Genomic DNA, 17,943 nt, shown 5'->3' on the forward strand with positions numbered 1-17,943 from the left:
TATACATATATAATGAATATTTATTATGAATTTATAATGAAGCTAGCAGGCAAAGCATTTCTCTACCTGGCTCAATTTACCTTCGTGTGTGTGTGTGTGTGTGTGTGTGTGTGTGTGTGTGTGTGTGTGTGTGTATGCCAGTACTAGGGCTTGAACTCAGGGTCTAGTGTTCTTCCTTAGCTTTGTCTGATCAAGTTGGCACTCTACCACTTGAACCACACTTCCACTTCTGGCAGTTTGCTGGTTGAATATAGATAAAAAATATCTTGGACTTGTCTGCCTGGACTGGCTTAGAACCATGATCCTCAGCTCTCAGCTTCCTGATTATAAGTGTGAGCTATACCCACTGTCTACCAGGAGTCTCCTCTGACTTTTTCTCAGTTCTTCCTTCACACACCTCATACCCCAGTAATACACAATATTGTGTAATCATCACAAAATGCCTGGAAGGGGTGAGACTAGTATGAGAGAAGGAAATTGAGGCCTTAAATAAGGTCACATATAGCTTTTGATGCACAGCAGACCCTTGGGTCCATAATTGTTTTGTTTGTTTGAGAAAGAGTTGCACTGAGATGAGAATGTATGCACGGGACTAGGAAGAGTGGGGATGACAGAGTATTTTGCTTGGGGCTAGACGCCAAGAGTCACAATCTAAAGAAATGGAGGAAAATTCCTGCTGAGCCTAGGTAAAAACAAGAAAGCCAGAGTGACTGATTATTCCTTCTCTCTAGTGTAAGCAACTGAAAACGACATGTTTGCTTTATCGCCTTTGGTCTCCCATTTGATTCTTGACAGCCATCTCCCTCTCTTGGATGTAGGGCTGTCAGGTGCAGAGCTGGTTGGCATCGCAAAGGCACAGGAGAACTGAGAACGCTTAAACAATATTTCAGGCACCGTCAAGGCTTGGAAAGGTAGTGTTTGAAGTTGGCTGCCTCTCTCCCTGCATTCAAGGAACCCTTATTTGCCAAGGCTGCTTGATGTTTCTTGCAGTTTTAGAGAGAGGTAGTTTGGAAGGGACCTTTAAGAAACAGAAAGCCAATTTCTATTTCCTCTGAGGTTTCAGGGAAGGGAGAAAAGAGAGACATCAGGGGGCTGGGGATATGGCCTAGTGGCAAGAATGCTCACCTTGTATACATGAAGCCCTGGGTTCGATTCCTCAGCACCACATATACAGAAAATGGCCAGAAGTGGCGCTGTGGCTCAAGTGGAGAGTGCTAGCCTTGAGCAAAAAGAAGCCAGGGACAGTGCTCAGGCCCTGAGTCCGAGCTCCAGGGCTTGCCAAAAAAAAAAAAAAAGAGAGAGAGACATCAGAAAGCTTTTTTTTTTTTGTTGTTGTTGTTGGTTTTTGTTTTTGTTTGTTTGTTTTTTTGCCAGTCCTGGGGCTTGGACTCAGGGCCTGAGCACTGTCCCTGGCTTCTTTTTGCTCAAGGCTAGCACTCTGCCACTTGAGCCACAGCGCCCCTTCTGGCCGTTTTCTGTATATGTGGTACTGGGGAATTGAACCCCGGGCCTCATGTATACAAGGCAAGCACTCTTGCCACTAGGCCATATCCCCAGCCCCGAGACATCAGAAAGCTTTTTAAGCCCATAACAATTCCTGAATACATAATTTTCTTTCTTTGTCTTATTAAATAGGGCCAAAGGCAGTCACAGATCAGAATAGGTTTCTTCATTTTGCTATCACTCAATAAATGAATCAAATTCCCTATCTCATTTCCCAGAAAGAGAGCCTAGAATCTTTTCAGAAAACCTTTGTGACCAACTAAAATCCTCTGGAGTAGAATATCAACCTACTGCAAATGAAATTATATAATTATTTTTTTTAAAAAGGAGTCAAAACCTACCAGGTTTTCTTGGGAGACAATTCTGAGTTGTTGTGACAATAATTATTGGAGCCACTTGGTATGCAATTCAAGCTTTTGTCCTGCAAATATAGGTTCTGTAACCTTGGAAGACTACTCTGCTTGGTTTCAGCTTCATTCTTTTATAGAGGAAGACAAGGACAATAGCTGATTACACAGAGAGATTAGTGAATATGCAATGGTTTGGGGATAAAAACGACATTTGGTGAATGAGTTCTGTAAGACACTATTCATCATTTGACTATTATTCAAGTTTCTGACTTGAAAAAGGGGAGATACCCTTGATAGGAGTCCAAAGCCAGAATACGAATGTGTGTTTGACTCTATCTAGGAAGCTCTAAAGTGAGAGGATTAGTACCAACAATATTGCCTTTGTTCTAGATTCTCAGTACTGGAGGCAGAGGTGACCATTTCTAATCTTGGTCCCGGGGTCCCCAGGTGCTCATCAGGTATCGTACATAAGCACAGGTATTTTCTTCCTGTCTCTCACTGAGCATATACCTTGTGCCAGGTATGGTAATATGTACTTTACTGTGATTTTTCTCATTCACCCTTGCAGGAGCCTGATTAGATTGTGAAACCAAACAGCTTGAATCACCTCAACGGCTCCCGTTACCTCATGGTAGATTGAGAAAAGTAAACTCTCTTATGTTTCTGTTTTCTCATCTGTCCTGTGATATTTGTTGGTGGTTACAGGAGATAATGCACTTAAAAGGCATAGATCAGCATTAGGAGAATTCATTTAAACAAATATGCTCTCTTCCTCCTTCTCACTTCTTGTCTTATTCATGTCTATCAGGGACTCTCAGGCTCCAATTGTTGATACTCCACAAGGAGGATCAAGACCACCTGGAATATATATACAATGGGTGTACCCAAATGAAATGAAAGTATAGTTAAGATTAGAATCCAGATCTTAGCATTCTTAGAAACCGCATGACTTCCCTGTTGGTTTTTGCTCCCTTGGACTCTGTCTCACTCCATTCCTGGAAGATTCTCCTTGTACTCTCTCTTCCCTAGCTCTACAGGATTGTTCTAACCTTTCTCTGTTTCACCTCTGACCCTAGGACAAGTAGATAAGCCCGCTCCATGGAGATACTGCTGTGTTTTACTCATGGGTCTTCCAGTTTTGCTCTCTTCAATCATGATCTATGGTGGGTAGATACAAACAACCCAACCTGTCCCAAGTCTCTGACACTATTCCTGCCCTCCACAGTCTTCACTCTAGTTACTAAGGCTTTCCAGAATGATTAAGCACAGATTAATCAGTCTACAGTGTTGACTTCTTGTTTATAAGTAGCACGACCTGGAAGTGTAAGTCTGAAGTCTGGCAGAGGGCTGTGTCTACTAGCAATGCTATCTTTAGGCCAGAAGGAGGAGACAGCAAAAGGATAACCTGCACTGCAATGTCTCCATGCTCCTACTCAAAGTGTCCTCCTGCTTTAGTTCTAGAAGAAAAACCAACTTGTGAGGAAGCATGTTGGAAACAGTCCATGAGTCCGTGAACACACACTCTCTCTCTCTTTCTCTCTCTCTCTCTCTCTCTCTCTCTCTCGTGTGTGTGTGTGTGTGTGTGTGTGTGTGTGGCATAGCTATGCCCAAGTGGTGTGCCCTTTCTCTGACTGCTTAACAGGTAAGCATTTCCTTTGCATCTATGATCTCATTTAATCCTCATAACAGCCTAAAGGGGAAAGAGGTGGACAAATAACTACACATAATCTCTCTTACCCCAGAGAAACTGTGGTCAAAGAAGGAGAGGGTCTGGCCTCTGGGCATGCATTTGGAAATGGTAGAGAAAGAATGTGAAACTGTTGGCTAATTCTGAAGAGTACACATAATATAGAAACACTTTTTCCCCCATTTCCCTGAATGTATTTGGGCATAATTTCAGTTACAGAATTTTTTTAAGGATTAAAAAAATGACAAAAAAGTACCCTTAGACTTAATCCCTTAATCAACTATCAACTCCCACCACCCTCCTTTGAACTTTTCATTTAAGAATTGACATTTTTTAAGCTTGAGTAACATACTTCACCTCTCAAAGCCTTGGTTCCTATGTGTGGGTAGTGGGTGGGATAACATTATGACTAAAAGTGATGAATAAAAGATGGACCAGGATAAAGGTTGACCAGTGTCCTCTCCAATCAGCCCTGCAGCCATAGACTTGAGCTCCATCCAGCTTTGTCCTGGCATCATCCTCCCATTGCCATTCCAAGGATATCAGGTACCCGAGGCCCCCATCCCCTTGGCAGGTACTACTCTATGGATGCTCATCTTCTGTCCCACTCGTTTTTCATTTCCTGGAGCCTCCGTTCCACACCTGGTCTTCTCAGCTTATCTTTCAAAAGGCTTTCCTAGTTCCAGTACTCAGAGGTCTTGTTTGTCATGATGGCTTGAGCTTTAACTTTTCCCTAATCTGTTCTTTCTCTCTAAAACAGGATTAAGCTCATACGTGTGCATGCGTGCACGTGTTTGTGTGTGTGTGTGTGTGTGTGTGTGTGTGTGTGTGTGAAGAGGGAGAGAATCCTAAAGAAAGAAATATATATATGTATATATATATCCACATAAAAATAATTTTACAATTTAAGATTTGAGAACCTCAACTAACTGAAAGCAACTTGAACAAAATAAAAGCAAAACATGGGGAGGTTGTACCATGATCTCTCGGCTATATTTCTATTTCCCTGAGCCCAGGAGGAAGTCCACGGAATGGGAAATGAGAAGACCTGGGTCTCTGGAATCAACCCTTGGGAAAAGCATAGTTCAGCAAAGGAGAGAGGCTTGCTGAGACAATCCAGCAGCTGGGACTGTTCTCTCTCCTCTTCCGCGTCGTGCCTGGAGCTGGACACACCATCTGAAGGCTCATCTGGACATGGGTTATACAATTCACTTAACCTGATTGGCATCACTTCCCTGTGACATCAGTATCTGCAGTGTCTCCAAGAAATGAGAATCATCATGAGGTTGGTGCTAACACCCCGTTCTCGACACAGCCCAGCATCATGCTAAGTAAGAGTCTTTATTATGCATGAATGCAGACTTGGTGGGAGTGACATAAATATCTTTATACAACTAATGGGCTCTGAGAGAACAAGGGCTTGCTAAGGGTCCCTAAGCTAGACAGCAGTGAGGCACAGACATAGACTCTCATTGCCTGACTCTGGACCAGCATTCTTTACTGTATGCATTACCACTTCCAGTTAATCAGGTGAAATTCTTTCCAGTAGTAGCCTGTCATTTTAGTTCCCTTCTTAGCTAATTCTGCAGAATACCCTTGGAACTGGCAAAAAAAAAAAAAGTGTTATCTCAGATGGTTATTTACTTGACCAAACACAGAACTGTTAGCTTGGTAAACAGACTGTTAGGCAGCATCAACATCTAGAATGTGACATTAGATTAATTGCACAAAACATTGTGAATTTTCACACAGGCTTCCTGAACCACATATACACGTGTGGGCTAACTCAACCATATAGAACGGTAGCTAGGACTCAGTGAACTAGGTCCCACAGGCACAACTATGGAAAATAAAGTTTTATCAGAACACATTTATGTGTGATCATTTACATGTTTATGGCTGTCCTTGAGGTACAAAGCAAAGATGAGTAGTTCTAACACAGACTATATGGTCTGTGGGGCTCAAAGAATTACTGATTGGCCCTTTAGAGAAAGGTATTGCTAGTCGCTTAGTTAAGAAATACCACCCCCACACGCACCTATTTTTCAGTCTCTGTTTCTCAGTCTCTTTGCTTCTCTTTTCATCTTTCCAATCACCCTGTTGACTATTCTGTTTACCACCTTGAAGTACAGTTTGTTTGTTTGTTTTGTTTCTGGCCACACTATATGCCCTTTTGAAATAGTTCCATGTCCCTTACAAAGAAAGCACTTGCTTTCTCTCAGACTGCATCACAACTCTCTTTTCATTGGATTCCATGGGAGAAAACAAAATTTTAGCAGATTCAGTTTGAGAAGAGGGAGAATGTGGAAAGAAAGATCAAATACCGACTGTACACCTAAGGGTGTGTCATCACCTTTCTACTTCTAGACCAGGTCACTTGTGAGGTCAGTATTAAACAGCTCCAATTTACAAGGAGAAGTGACCAGAGGTTAAAAGTCCACCCAAGCCCAGGCAAAGGGGATGAGTTCAAATCAGAAGTCATGGCTAGGGGATTCTAACAACAGTTTTATTTCTCTCACGGGACATGAAGAAAGGGGGATATGAGAGAGAGAGAGAGAGAAAGAAAGAAAGAAAGAAAGAAAGAAAGAAAGAAAGAAAGAAAGAAAGAAAGAAAGAAAGAAAGAAAGAGAGAGAGAGAGAGAGAGAGGGAAGGAGGGAGGGAGGGAGGGAGGGAGGGAATTAGAAAGACACAGAGAAAGAGAGACCAAGATATAGAGACAGAAAGATATATACAGAGAGAAATACAAACAGAAATAGAAACAGGGAAATAAAGAGAAGTACACAAGAGAGAAAAAAGCAAAGAAATACAGAAAGCACAAGGGGAGGCACTCTATGTCTTTTCTCCTTTTACTCCACATCATTCCTCCCATTTTCAGCCTTAGTTTATCCATGAGCCTTCTGCCTTTTCTGTCCCTCAAAAATGGTACATTTGGGGGCTGGGAATATGGCCTAGTGGTAGAGTACTTGCCTCATATACATGAGCCCTGGGTTCAATTCCACAGCACCACATCTATAGAAAAAGCCAGAAGTGGCACTGTGGTTCAAGTGGTAGAGTGCTAGCCTTGAGCAAAAAGAAGCCAGGGACAGTGCTCAGGCCCTGAGTTCAAGCCTCAGGACTGGCAAAAAAAAAAAAAGAATGGTACATATTCCAACCATGTACAAAGAATTGCAGCAGAAGGAGAGAGGGCAGAGCAGGTGAGAAGCAAAAATGGAATAAGGGGATGAAGGCAGTCACTGAGGCTGGAGAGAAAGGAAGAGAGAAAAGAGAAATAGGAAGAAAAAAATCCCCAAACAATTCCAAAACACTGGGAGGAAGAAGAGAGATAGGTGGCAGATCCCAGGGCTGGAGGCAGAGAGGATGTAAATAAGTGGAGAACAGAGATGGAAGTAAGTGGCTTAGGCATCCACTGGCTTCAGAATGATAGAAGGAGATGGAGAAGAGTCAAAGCCCCATCTGCAGTCTCCAGAAAACATTCTGGCCTTCTGTGGTGACGGGCAGCACTATGCCAAATCATTTATCTTGAGTCCTGTGGCTTGCTTTTGCCTTTCTTTTTTCAGTTTAACCCCAATTTATGGAGGGAGAGCATGCCCCATGATAGATATTTTTTTTTTGTTTTTTTTAATTTATTTTTTTTGGCCTGTCCTGGGGCTTGGACTCAGGGCCTGAGCACTGTCCCTGGCTTCTTCTTGCTCAAGGCTAGCACTCTGCCACTTGAGCCACAGTGCCACTTCTGGCCGTTTTTCTGTATATGTGGTGCTGGGGAATCGAACCTAGGGCCTCATGTATACGACGAAAAGCACTCTTGCCACTAGGCCATATCCCCAGCCCCATTGTTGTTGTTTTTTAAAGCTGTAAATAGCTCAGTCCTACCAAGGTGATCTTCCCACTTTCTGGCTGTGAGAATGGCAGGGAGGTGGGGGGGTGGGGGGTGGGGGTGGGGAGGGCAACAAAGACAGGTCAGGAAGCAGGGATTGCCAACTTCTAAATATCCAGTCCGTCAGACTCCAGAAAGCCAAGGTATACGATGGAGTGAATGAGAGGAAAAGCCCATTATTCTGATAGTCACAGAAGTTGAGAATCCTTCCCAGGAATGAATGGGTCATTGGAGGTTCTCCTCACATCACATTGGGCCCTGGCACTGAACTAGTAGTGACAGAGTGACAGCAGCACCTAGAAATAAACGTACATTACCAGTGTCTACCTTGGCCAGATGAGGTTATACATGCATGTAATCCCAGTTCCTCACTAGGCAGAGATAGGACTGACATTCCAGACCAGAAAGTACAAAAGTTAGTGAGACTTTATCTTAAAAATAATCTAGGGACTGTAGTTCACACCTGGAAACCTAGCTACATGGGAGGTGGTGGTAGGAGGGTCATGGCCCAAGGCCAGTCTGGGTAAAGGCAAAAGACCTAATGTGAAAAAACAAACTGAAAAAAAAAAAAGAGCAAAATGGACTGAGAGTGTGGCTCGAGAGAGAGATAGCTCTCTAGCAAAGATAGGCCCCTGAGTTCAATCTATAGCAGTTGCCCACACAATTACAACAGTAACAGTAATAGTAGTAATAGTACTGTTTACTCTCTACCCTGTTTTTCCCCTTGGCAGGCACAGGCACTATCATAAATATAATATAATCAAAATTCACCCCAATTCCATCAGGTAGTTTACATGACTTATTCATTACACAGATGAGAAAATTGAAACACAGGCAAGATAAATAACTTGGCAAGAACAAAAGAAACCCAGAAAAACTAGACAACATATGCTTTCTGAATGTCAATCACAAATGAGTAAAATGCATGCAGTATGGTTGGTAAGGAATATTCTTTTTCCTCGTGTGTGTGTGTGTGTATGTGTGTGTGTGTGTGTGTGTGTGTGTGTGTCCTGAGGCTTGAATTCAGCGTGTACGTACTATCCCTGAGCTTTTATTTTGCTTCCAGGCTATTAGTGTTCTACCACTGGAGCCACAACTCTACTTCCAGCTCTTTCTGTGCTTAACTGGTGATAAAAAATCTCATGGGCTTTCTTGCCTGGGCTGTCTTCAAATGGTTCAGATTTCAGCTTCCTGAGTAACTAGGATTACAGGCATGAACTACCAGTGGCCAGCTACTCCTTCTTGTTTCAGACATTTCTTTATTTGCCTCAGAGGATTTGTAGGAAGGCCAGGCACCTTGCCATAATCCTACACAATGACTAATATTAATAACCACCTATGACCTCATGCAATGTCAGCCCAACTGTTGATGGAGATGTTTTGATTAGCTGCTTTGGTATGGGACTAAGGGCCTTGCTTTCACTGGGTGGGCAAAACCTAGAGTTCTTCCCAAATCTCTGGTGTGGAATAGATATTTATTACATATTTATTTCCCCAAGGTTGCTTCCATGAATGCAGTCTCACATCCACTACATTCCTATTCTTATAAAGACATGAGAAAAGGCACTCATGGGTGATCGTATATATCACACTGTGTTTTCATATACCACACATCTTCGGGAAACAGTGGTTTTGGGCTACAAGATGGAGCTGCTAGGGAGCCTATTTCCAGCATTTTGATATCCCCTTACATTTGTGAGAAATAATGATGCATGGATACTGATTTTTGTTTCCTGGATAAAACACTGTGTAGAAAGTCACATCACATCTTGTTTATCAAGATCAACTGGAGTACTTTCGTTCTGGTCTCTGTCAGATAAATAAAATGTCATGTGAAATACTTGGTCCTATCCCATAGACCCTATGCATTTTACTTGTATTTCTCCTTGCACTTTGTGTGTGTGTATGTGTGTGGGTGTGTATGTGTGTGTGTTACTAGAATTTGAACTCGGGGCATCCCATTTGCTAAGCAAGTATTGTGCCACTTGACCCATGTTTCAACCCTTTTTGCTATACTTATAGTTTTCAAATAGGTTCTAGCTTTTTGTATTGGCCACTCTGGACTATGATCTTCACATTTACAGCTTCTTGTGCAACTAGGATGATAGCTCTGAATCACTGTGCCTAGTTTTTTTTTAATTGTTTGAGTTGAGGTTTTAATAATTTTTTGCCCAGGCTCGCTTCAGTGATCCTCTAGATATCAGACTCTGTAATTAAAGATTATAGTTTTAAGTCAACCATACCTGGCTCTTTTTTCTCCTTGGCTACTAGGAATTGCTGAGTTAAATCCACATCTCCTTCTTCTGCCTAATACAGCATGGGATGTGTTACTCTGCATCAACCTAACCTATTTGAATAATGTTTTTGTCTTTTTTTTTCTTAAAAGTTATTTCATTTCCTATGCTATATATTAAAAGAAAAAAAAACACCGACATAGATTTAAGCTGAATTTCTTGCCCCAATTCTTTGAGAAATGATGTGGAGATAGATAGTAAAGAATGGAGCAGGAAAAAGGAAGTAAGGAAGGTCACTAGACAAGTAGTTTGGTTAGGACAGTGGATGACAAGCTCAGAGTCAGCCGAGTGGAAGAAGATTAATGCTTGATATTATCAAGAAATCTGCTCCCCAGACATTGCTCCTAACCCAGGGTTCTGGAACCTTCCCCAGGACTCTGTTACCTTTGCTGCGACGTCGGCTTCGGTACTGTTCTGTATAGAAAGTCAGCTGGGTTTCATCATCTGCCTCAGAACCGGAGGTCCCCTTGGTTCTTCCAAAGCTTATTCCCCCTGCAAGAAACACACCTGTCAGTCCCCTTTCCCAGAATCCAGAAGCTTGTTAAACCACTGAGCCAGCCCCCACACCAGCACCCTCTCTCCCAACTTCTCCCTAAGTCCCCAGTGACCTCAGGAGTCAGCTTGAGTAATGGAAGGAGTTTAGGCTCTTCCCCAGGCATATATCTTCATTCCAGTTGTGACCTTCTGGGTTGTATGACCTTGAGGAGCTACCTCATCACTCTGAGCTCTGAGTTCTTCCTCCCCAAGGTAAGAGCAACCACTGTGGTTATCCTACAGGAGCCGGTCCTAAGAAGAACAGGGACCCCATATGCAACATACCAGGTTCACAGTGGGCTCTAAATAATGGAAGCCTACTCTTGCTGTGGATAATAAGTTTAACTCTAAACACTCTGGGCAACTTAATTTCACACACACTTCAATCAAGGGCTTACTACACACCAGACCCAAGCCAGACACTGGAGACAGCAAGATGAATGTGATTCAGTCCTTGCCAGTCAGAGGATCATAAGCTAGTCAGTGGGACAAATGGGATCCTTAGGAGTCTTAAACCTAATTCATGGCTTATGTTTACCATGCAATGAGAGGCCAGAAATATAGGAGAGAGCAATTCATTTCAACACAGAGGGCCTAAGAAGGTTTTATGGAGGAGATTTAAGTCAGGGCTGGAGGATGAATCGGGCTGCAGGGGTAGAAAAAGAAAAAAGGAGTTCCAAGGAGAGCTTGTTGAGGACCACCCCTAGGGGATGGGAGTACAGAAGCAAGAGACAAAGTGAAGCACAGAACTGCCTGAAAAGGGCATTCGAGAGCCCACAGTAGAAGGCTTGGGGTGTCAGGCCGAGGATCTGAACTTTGAATGCCACAGAAAGTTCTGGAGCAAGAGAAATAATTGATTATGGGTATGAACCAGTGAGGATAGTCTAGGAACACCCAGGCCTAGGCTTGGTGCCAGGTGGGGCAAGCAGCAAGGAGGCTCGGATATAGCATAGGTGAGGGGAAACAAGGGATAAAGTGTGGGCCTGTATAGTAAGAATGGGAAGAGGGACAGGTGCGGAGACACACCTGGATAGGGAAATATTCAGAGGAATGGATGGATGAATTCCTACACTGTGAACAGTAAGGTAAGAAAAGGTTAAAGAAAATAAAATGGAAGGCACTATACCACAATACTAAGACGTCATTCATTCTGAAGAAAGGCATGTGGGAGTTCTTATTGTTACCTTTCTGTTTTTGTCATTTTTGTTTTTGTTTAAAAGAGAAGAGGGTAAGAGAGAGCAATAGAGGGCTTGACTTCGATAAAAGTACATCAGATATGTGTATGGAAATGAAATCCCTTTTTACAATCAATGTCCTGCAATAAAAGAACTTGATCTTGGCTAACAGATACACCTGGATTTCAAAGTCTTACAACAGGGCCCAGGCTGACCTTGAATGCTACCTCCAATGTAGCCTTTAGTATCTGTATTCATCAAAAGAAGGGTGAGATTTGGATGGAGAAGGACTAAAGGACAGGAAAAACTTTCACAGAGGAAACCAGAGGACAGAGCTTCAGATCATGGTTAGGGTGAAAGTGAGGGAAAAGGGACTTGGCTTGTGAGAACTTTAGTGAATGGGCCTTTAGATGTCTGAATAAGAGACTGTCTCCAGCAGGAGATTCTAGAATCTGGTAGGAGAGGTTGTTCTGGGTGGAGAATGATGAGCTAGAAGGAAGCCATTTTGTCTCACCAACTCTTTGTATCTTTTGAATCAAGCACCCTGACAACTCATTACTTATATGAAAAACTCCACCTGAGGAAAAGCAAAGCATAGATAAAAGTGTTATATTCCATTCACCAAAAGATTTACTATGTAATTTTCTCAGATTTGAAATGGCAATCAGAATTACACAGAGTCTACTTACAGAACCTCTTCCTCCAGCAAGGTATTTATTACTCATTCATTCATTCATTCATTCATTCATTCATTCATTCATTCTCACAATGTTGTTGAACAATCTGCTCTGCATCCACAAGACTTAAGGGAGATGGGATAAGGAAGCTAGATAATAAGCAGAAGAAGGAAGGTCATACTGGGGTGAAGTAACTTGCCTAAATTTACACAGACGAGGAAGAGAGAGGATTCAGAGCTATTCTGTCTAGCTCTGCATTTGAGAGGTCTCTGGTATGCAACTTCCTTGAAACATATCAAGAGGAAATCTTGGGAAAGCAGATTATATGTGTGGTGTCAAGTTGGGGTGCCAGGTCCTGCAGTAGAAATTTGGTGCATCTTATTCCAAACTTGTAGTACCCATGGGAGGAAAGTATGCATTTACAGGTGCGCAAACTGAGGCTCAGGGAAGAAAGGGACAATAATAATGAGTGAAGCCAAATAAATATGATACCCATGCTCAATATGCATGCACACACACACATATAGTAGTGTATTATTGTGATATGTCCATGCATACATACAACACACACTGATCAAATTCAACCCCTCTTTCTTACTCCCTCTTCCTTTTAAATAATTTTATGGATTCCATTATTCTATGTTCATATGCGTGTATGAACTACTCCAATCTTTTTCATCCCCTTTCACTTCTCCTTTCATTGTGCCTGGTCCCCCCCCCCCACACAAAACAAAAACATTTCTGGTTATTTTGTCATACTGTAATTACAATACTGAATGACACAATGACTTGTGTCATCATTTTATCCATATGTCACCTTATGTATCAAATTAATGCTTCATAAAATGGAAAGACAAGGACATGATCTCCCCTCCAATCCCCTTTCTCAAGATAACATAGTCTAGTGAATGTAATGTAGAAGCACAAGTTCAGATCTTTGTGTTATCAAACAAGGCCTTATTACACAGCACCTCCACACCCCACAACTAACAGCAGAGCCTGGACACCACTGGAGACTCTAGATTCCACCAGACACAGCTGCCCACTTAAAGAATTTGAGGAGGAGTTAGCAGGGGACATGTAGTGGTTTTGGAAAAAGTTGGAGATCGAAGGTTCCAGAGACCAGCAGGACTTTTTAGACTGCCATTAAAATGTTTTACTGTTTGGATGGGGACAAGAATAGGGAAGGATTGAGGAAGAAAGGCCTTCATTCACCTGTGCATAATTCCCAGAGGGAAAGTTAAGGCATATTTTGTTCATATTCTAGCACAATCCTTACTTCCTCTTCCTACCTCCCATTTCCATTTCCTCCCTCTGAAAAACAAATGACTTGTTAAGCCCCAACAAACATACTATGTACAGATACAGAAAGAATTCATTACCTATTGGAACAGGCTAGTGTGTGTGTGTGTGTGTGTGTGTGTGTGTGTGTGTGTGTGTGTGTGTGTGTGTGTGTGGTGGGTGGGAGATTGGGTGCTGATTCTTTAAAAAGTCATCAGGTAACTTGAATGTAGTAATAAAGAAAAGAAATGGTAACACTAGTAAATCACTATGTTTCTTCCAAGCTCTATTCTAAGCCCTTGATATGTTCTAACCCATGTCAACACTCTGAGAACCCTAAAAGGCAGAGAATTACTTTTGTTCTTATTATGATGGATGAGAAAAATGAAGGGACACAAAAATTAAGTCACAGGGCTTGCAAATAGTAGAAGCATATTTCAGTTGCACACAGAGGCTATAGAACTCCCTCCCTTTGCCTGTGCTGGTGGACAATAACATGAGTAAATGCCTCAATGAGTGTCCTTACAGGGATACAGCATCAAGAGCCTTGCTTTACAGATGAAAAACTAAAGGGACCTAAGGTTTGAATTGTATGTATTACCGCAAAGCTTACCTCATGGCTAATGTAACCTGGGAATGTGTGTGTGCATGTGTGCACATGCATTCTTACTGAATCGACCATTGTGCATTAGTAGGTTTGTGAGCTGTTGATCTGATCATATGGACACATTTTCCATTTCTTGCTTCTCCTCTGTGATTTACAACAATAATTATCACAAGATTTCTATTCAAGCCTAGCAGGACCCCAGAGACTTTAAGCTGGCAAAGGTTACTTCTCCAAAATTACTAGGAGAAATGGCTCGCCTTCCCTTCAGCCCTCCACCCACAGGGCACCTCTGTCTCTCCCTCCTGTAAATAGGAAGGGGCCATTTTTAGACTGGAAGCTGAGGCTCTAGAGGATAGACTATATCAGCCAGTCCAATAGAAGTATAATGCAAGTCAGGTAATTATTTTTAAATGTTTCAGTATCCATTTTGAAAAGTGGGAAATGAATGGACCTAATCAATTTTAAGTTCCACTCAATATATGAAGAAAGTACCATATTAACATGTGGCTAACCAAAATAATTAGTGAGAAATATTTTGTATATTTTTTCATAATGATAACAACTACCATGCATCTCACATTTGTAGCATATCTCAATACAAATAGTTTATATACTATGTGCCCACTACATTAGAGTCCATAATTCTAGAACCCTCTAAACAAGTATCACTTAGTATAATTTTGGCTAGGGTGTGGGAAGAGGATAGAAATGAATGATCCATTGACACATGGTAATAATTATTTGTTATATTTATATATAATTTATTATAATTATTAGTGCCAGGACCAGGACTTGCACTGAAGCCTCCTCTCTCTTGCTTGGCTTTTATGTTCAAGTCTAGTGCTCTACCACTTGAGTCACACCTGTGCTTTTAAACGGGAAATAAGAGTCTCATGGATTTTTCCGCCTGAGCTGGCTTCAAATCATGATCCTCAGGTTTCAGCCTCTTGAGTAGCTGGGATTATAGGCACAAGTGACCAACTTCCTAGCTTGACACATAATTTTTATTGAGTGTGACTTGAATGAAAGAAGGCATAGGTAGGATCTCATTAAACCATGTCCACAGTTCTTGCTCTCATACAGCTTGGCCCCTACACTAGATTCGTCCATGACCTATGAGTTGCCGTGCATACGCTTCATCAAAAAGAAATTAGGCTATGTGTGTCAGACATGAGTCCTAATCCTAGGTTCTAGTTATTATCATCTGCTCAGTGTTTGTCTGAGTTAACATGAGGAAAGGAAGTGCTGCAAGTGGTCACTTCCCCACTGAGCTATCTGAGAGATGGCAAAAAACCAAGGCACAGCACTGCAGGCCTATATAATCTGAAGGGGCCACAGGCTAATTACAGAGGAGTTGGAGGTGATTCAGAGAACGGATAAAGACCCCCCTCTGTTAGCACTTTAACATAAAATTGGCAATTAAGTGCACTAAAATAGAGCCATTAATTACACAGAGTTGCTTGAGTATTTCCATTTAGGGACTAAGAGCAAGAAGGGATGATCAGAGACTGGCAAGAGAAAAGCAGGAGCAATCTGTTAGGTGGTACCAATGCCTTCTCTGCCCTCACTCTTGGCCTTAGGATCCTCTATCTAGAATGGTCTGTGATAGAACTCTAGAAGCTGGACAAGACATATATATATATATATATATATATATATATATATATATATATATATATATATATATATATATATATATATATAGTGTCAGTATAAGGGGTACTTTAGGGGTTGCTTTCCAGTCATGGTTGCCTCCCTCCTCACAAGGGAGCTGAGGGGCAAGAGTCATTCCCATTTTAGTGACACACAAACCAACAATCCAAATTTATGTTGCTTATCTATGACTGTACAAGTTATACACTGTCAGAAGTCATATTTGAAATTCGCTTTTGTCTTGTTCATATCCCGTGTTCTCATAAAAAAATAAGATGGTCAATATCATGAGTATTAGGGAAATGCAAATCATAGAAATAGATATCAGGTCAGAAACACTAGGAAATTCACAAGGAAAACAATGCAAATAATAGATGTTGGCAAGGAAGTGGAAGAGTTGGTTTATTTGTTTTGTTTTGTTTTTGTAGCCAGTCCTGGGGCATGGACTCAGGGCCTGAGCACTGTCCCTGGCTTCTTTTTCGCGCAAGGCTAGCACTCTACCTCTTGAACCACAGCGCCACTTCTGGCTTCTTCCTATATATGTGATGTTGAGGAATCTAACCCAGGGCTTCATGTATAGGAGGCAAGCACTTTACCACTAGGCCATATTCCCAGCCCCAAGAGTTGGAACTTACCTGGAGAGCTGATAAGAATGCAAAATGGGAAGGTGACTATTTGAAAACATTTTGGCAATTCCTTAAAATGTTAACCACATGATTCAAAAATTTCACTACTAGAAATGTGCCCTCACAAACTGAAGATAGTATGTTCAAGCAAATACCTGCTCTTGGAAAATTTATAGAAGCACTTATCACAAAGCTCAGGGATCAGCAAACATTGACTGGTTAACTTGATAACCAAAATGTGGACTAGGCACATGAAATATTATACAGTCTTAAAAAGACATGTTAATATACAATACCATGGGAATGAATTTGCCTAATGCTTTTCTAAGTGAAAGAAGCTAGACACAAAAGGCCATCAATGACATGATTGCATTTATATGAAATATTCAGAAGAGGTAAAATCAATGAGGCAAAAATAGATGAGTGGTCACTAGGGCTTGGAAGAAGGAGGAGAGGAACAGAAAGCAACTATGAATGGCTACAGGTTTCCTTTTGGGGTGATGAAAATGTTTGGAACTAGGCAGAGGAGGTGAGGATTACACAATCTTACAAATGTTCTCCATGCCACTGAATTAGCTACTTTGAAGAGACTAATGGTTAATTTTAATCTTCTATGAATCTTATCTCAGAAGACAACAGAAGAAGAAGCCCTGTTCTCTTTTTGTAACATCACTACACTAATGTTAGGCTTACAGAGGGAAGGTCATGAAAAGGCTAAAGGGGGCAGGGAGGACAAACAGTGGGGGTGGACAGAACCCCCTTGACAAGGGCTAGGAACTCAGAGATCTCGAAATCCTAGCCTAGCATTTAAGGATGCAGGAGTAGACATTCTGTTTCCTTACACCTAGAATGACAATCATAGTATCACTCATTGGTTTGTTCATTATTCATCCCAGTCTACCTGACACTGCTTGGTATACTGAGGTTAAGTTAAAAACAACATAGATACAAGAGTCCTAAACTCTTCAAGTTTACTTTCTGAGGGAGCACTGAAGATGGTGTACTCATGATATTCTAAAGCACAGTCAAGCCTTCCACAGGGAAATTCTACTGACCATCTTGCTAATAAATAAACAGATATTCTCAGACCTTTAAAGGCCCCTTGCATGATGACATGGATAGCCGATGTCAAACTAGAGATCGGACTCTAGGTTTGCACTGGGATAAATCAGGGCGTCAAAGTGACCCGAAAGTCACAGAATGGGGAAGGATAGAGCAGGGGGATACTTGATCTGCCCTGAACCTACAAGAGTTAACTTGTTTCTTCTTTGCAAATCTCTGCATGGGCTGCTGGATCCACAGGCCTGTTCCTTCAGTTACTGGTAGGCCCGTCCCGCCACACTCCACCTCCCTACTCTTGCTATCATGATGGATGGTAGTGACATGTTAAATTATTCTGGCTCCCTGTCTTCCTCAAGCTGGTGACAGCCATACTGCATTTTTAGATTGCCCCCAAACTGCACCCGATAGAGAAATATGTGACTGAGGAACACAAAAAACCCATCAGACAAAAACCCATTGGACGCTCCCCATTCTTAACTCTGTGGGGAATGTGAATGGTGGCAGGCACAGGAAGAGAAGAGAAATGGCTCAAACTTTCCACAGGCCCTGAACCATACAACTTATGAGTGCTCTCAGCTGTGGTGCTCAACTAGAACTGCTCAGCTCTCAGAAGTACTTT

General features: G+C 41.9%; 1 protein-coding gene across 3 annotated transcripts in view; it reads right to left on the reverse strand.

Moving 5' to 3' along the window:
- Astn2 (astrotactin 2) overlaps positions 1-17,943 on the reverse strand; it is an 861,877-nt gene that overhangs the window by 550,617 nt on the left and 293,317 nt on the right. For all 3 annotated transcript variants that reach the window (XM_048340549.1, XM_048340540.1, XM_048340532.1), the window contains one exon: positions 10,094-10,201. In XM_048340549.1, coding sequence (XP_048196506.1) covers positions 10,094-10,201 — 108 coding nt within the window. The remainder of the gene's footprint in view (positions 1-10,093; positions 10,202-17,943) is intronic.

Source organism: Perognathus longimembris, chromosome 1, assembly GCF_023159225.1.
Source record: "Perognathus longimembris pacificus isolate PPM17 chromosome 1, ASM2315922v1, whole genome shotgun sequence".
NCBI lineage: Eukaryota > Metazoa > Chordata > Mammalia > Rodentia > Heteromyidae > Perognathus > Perognathus longimembris.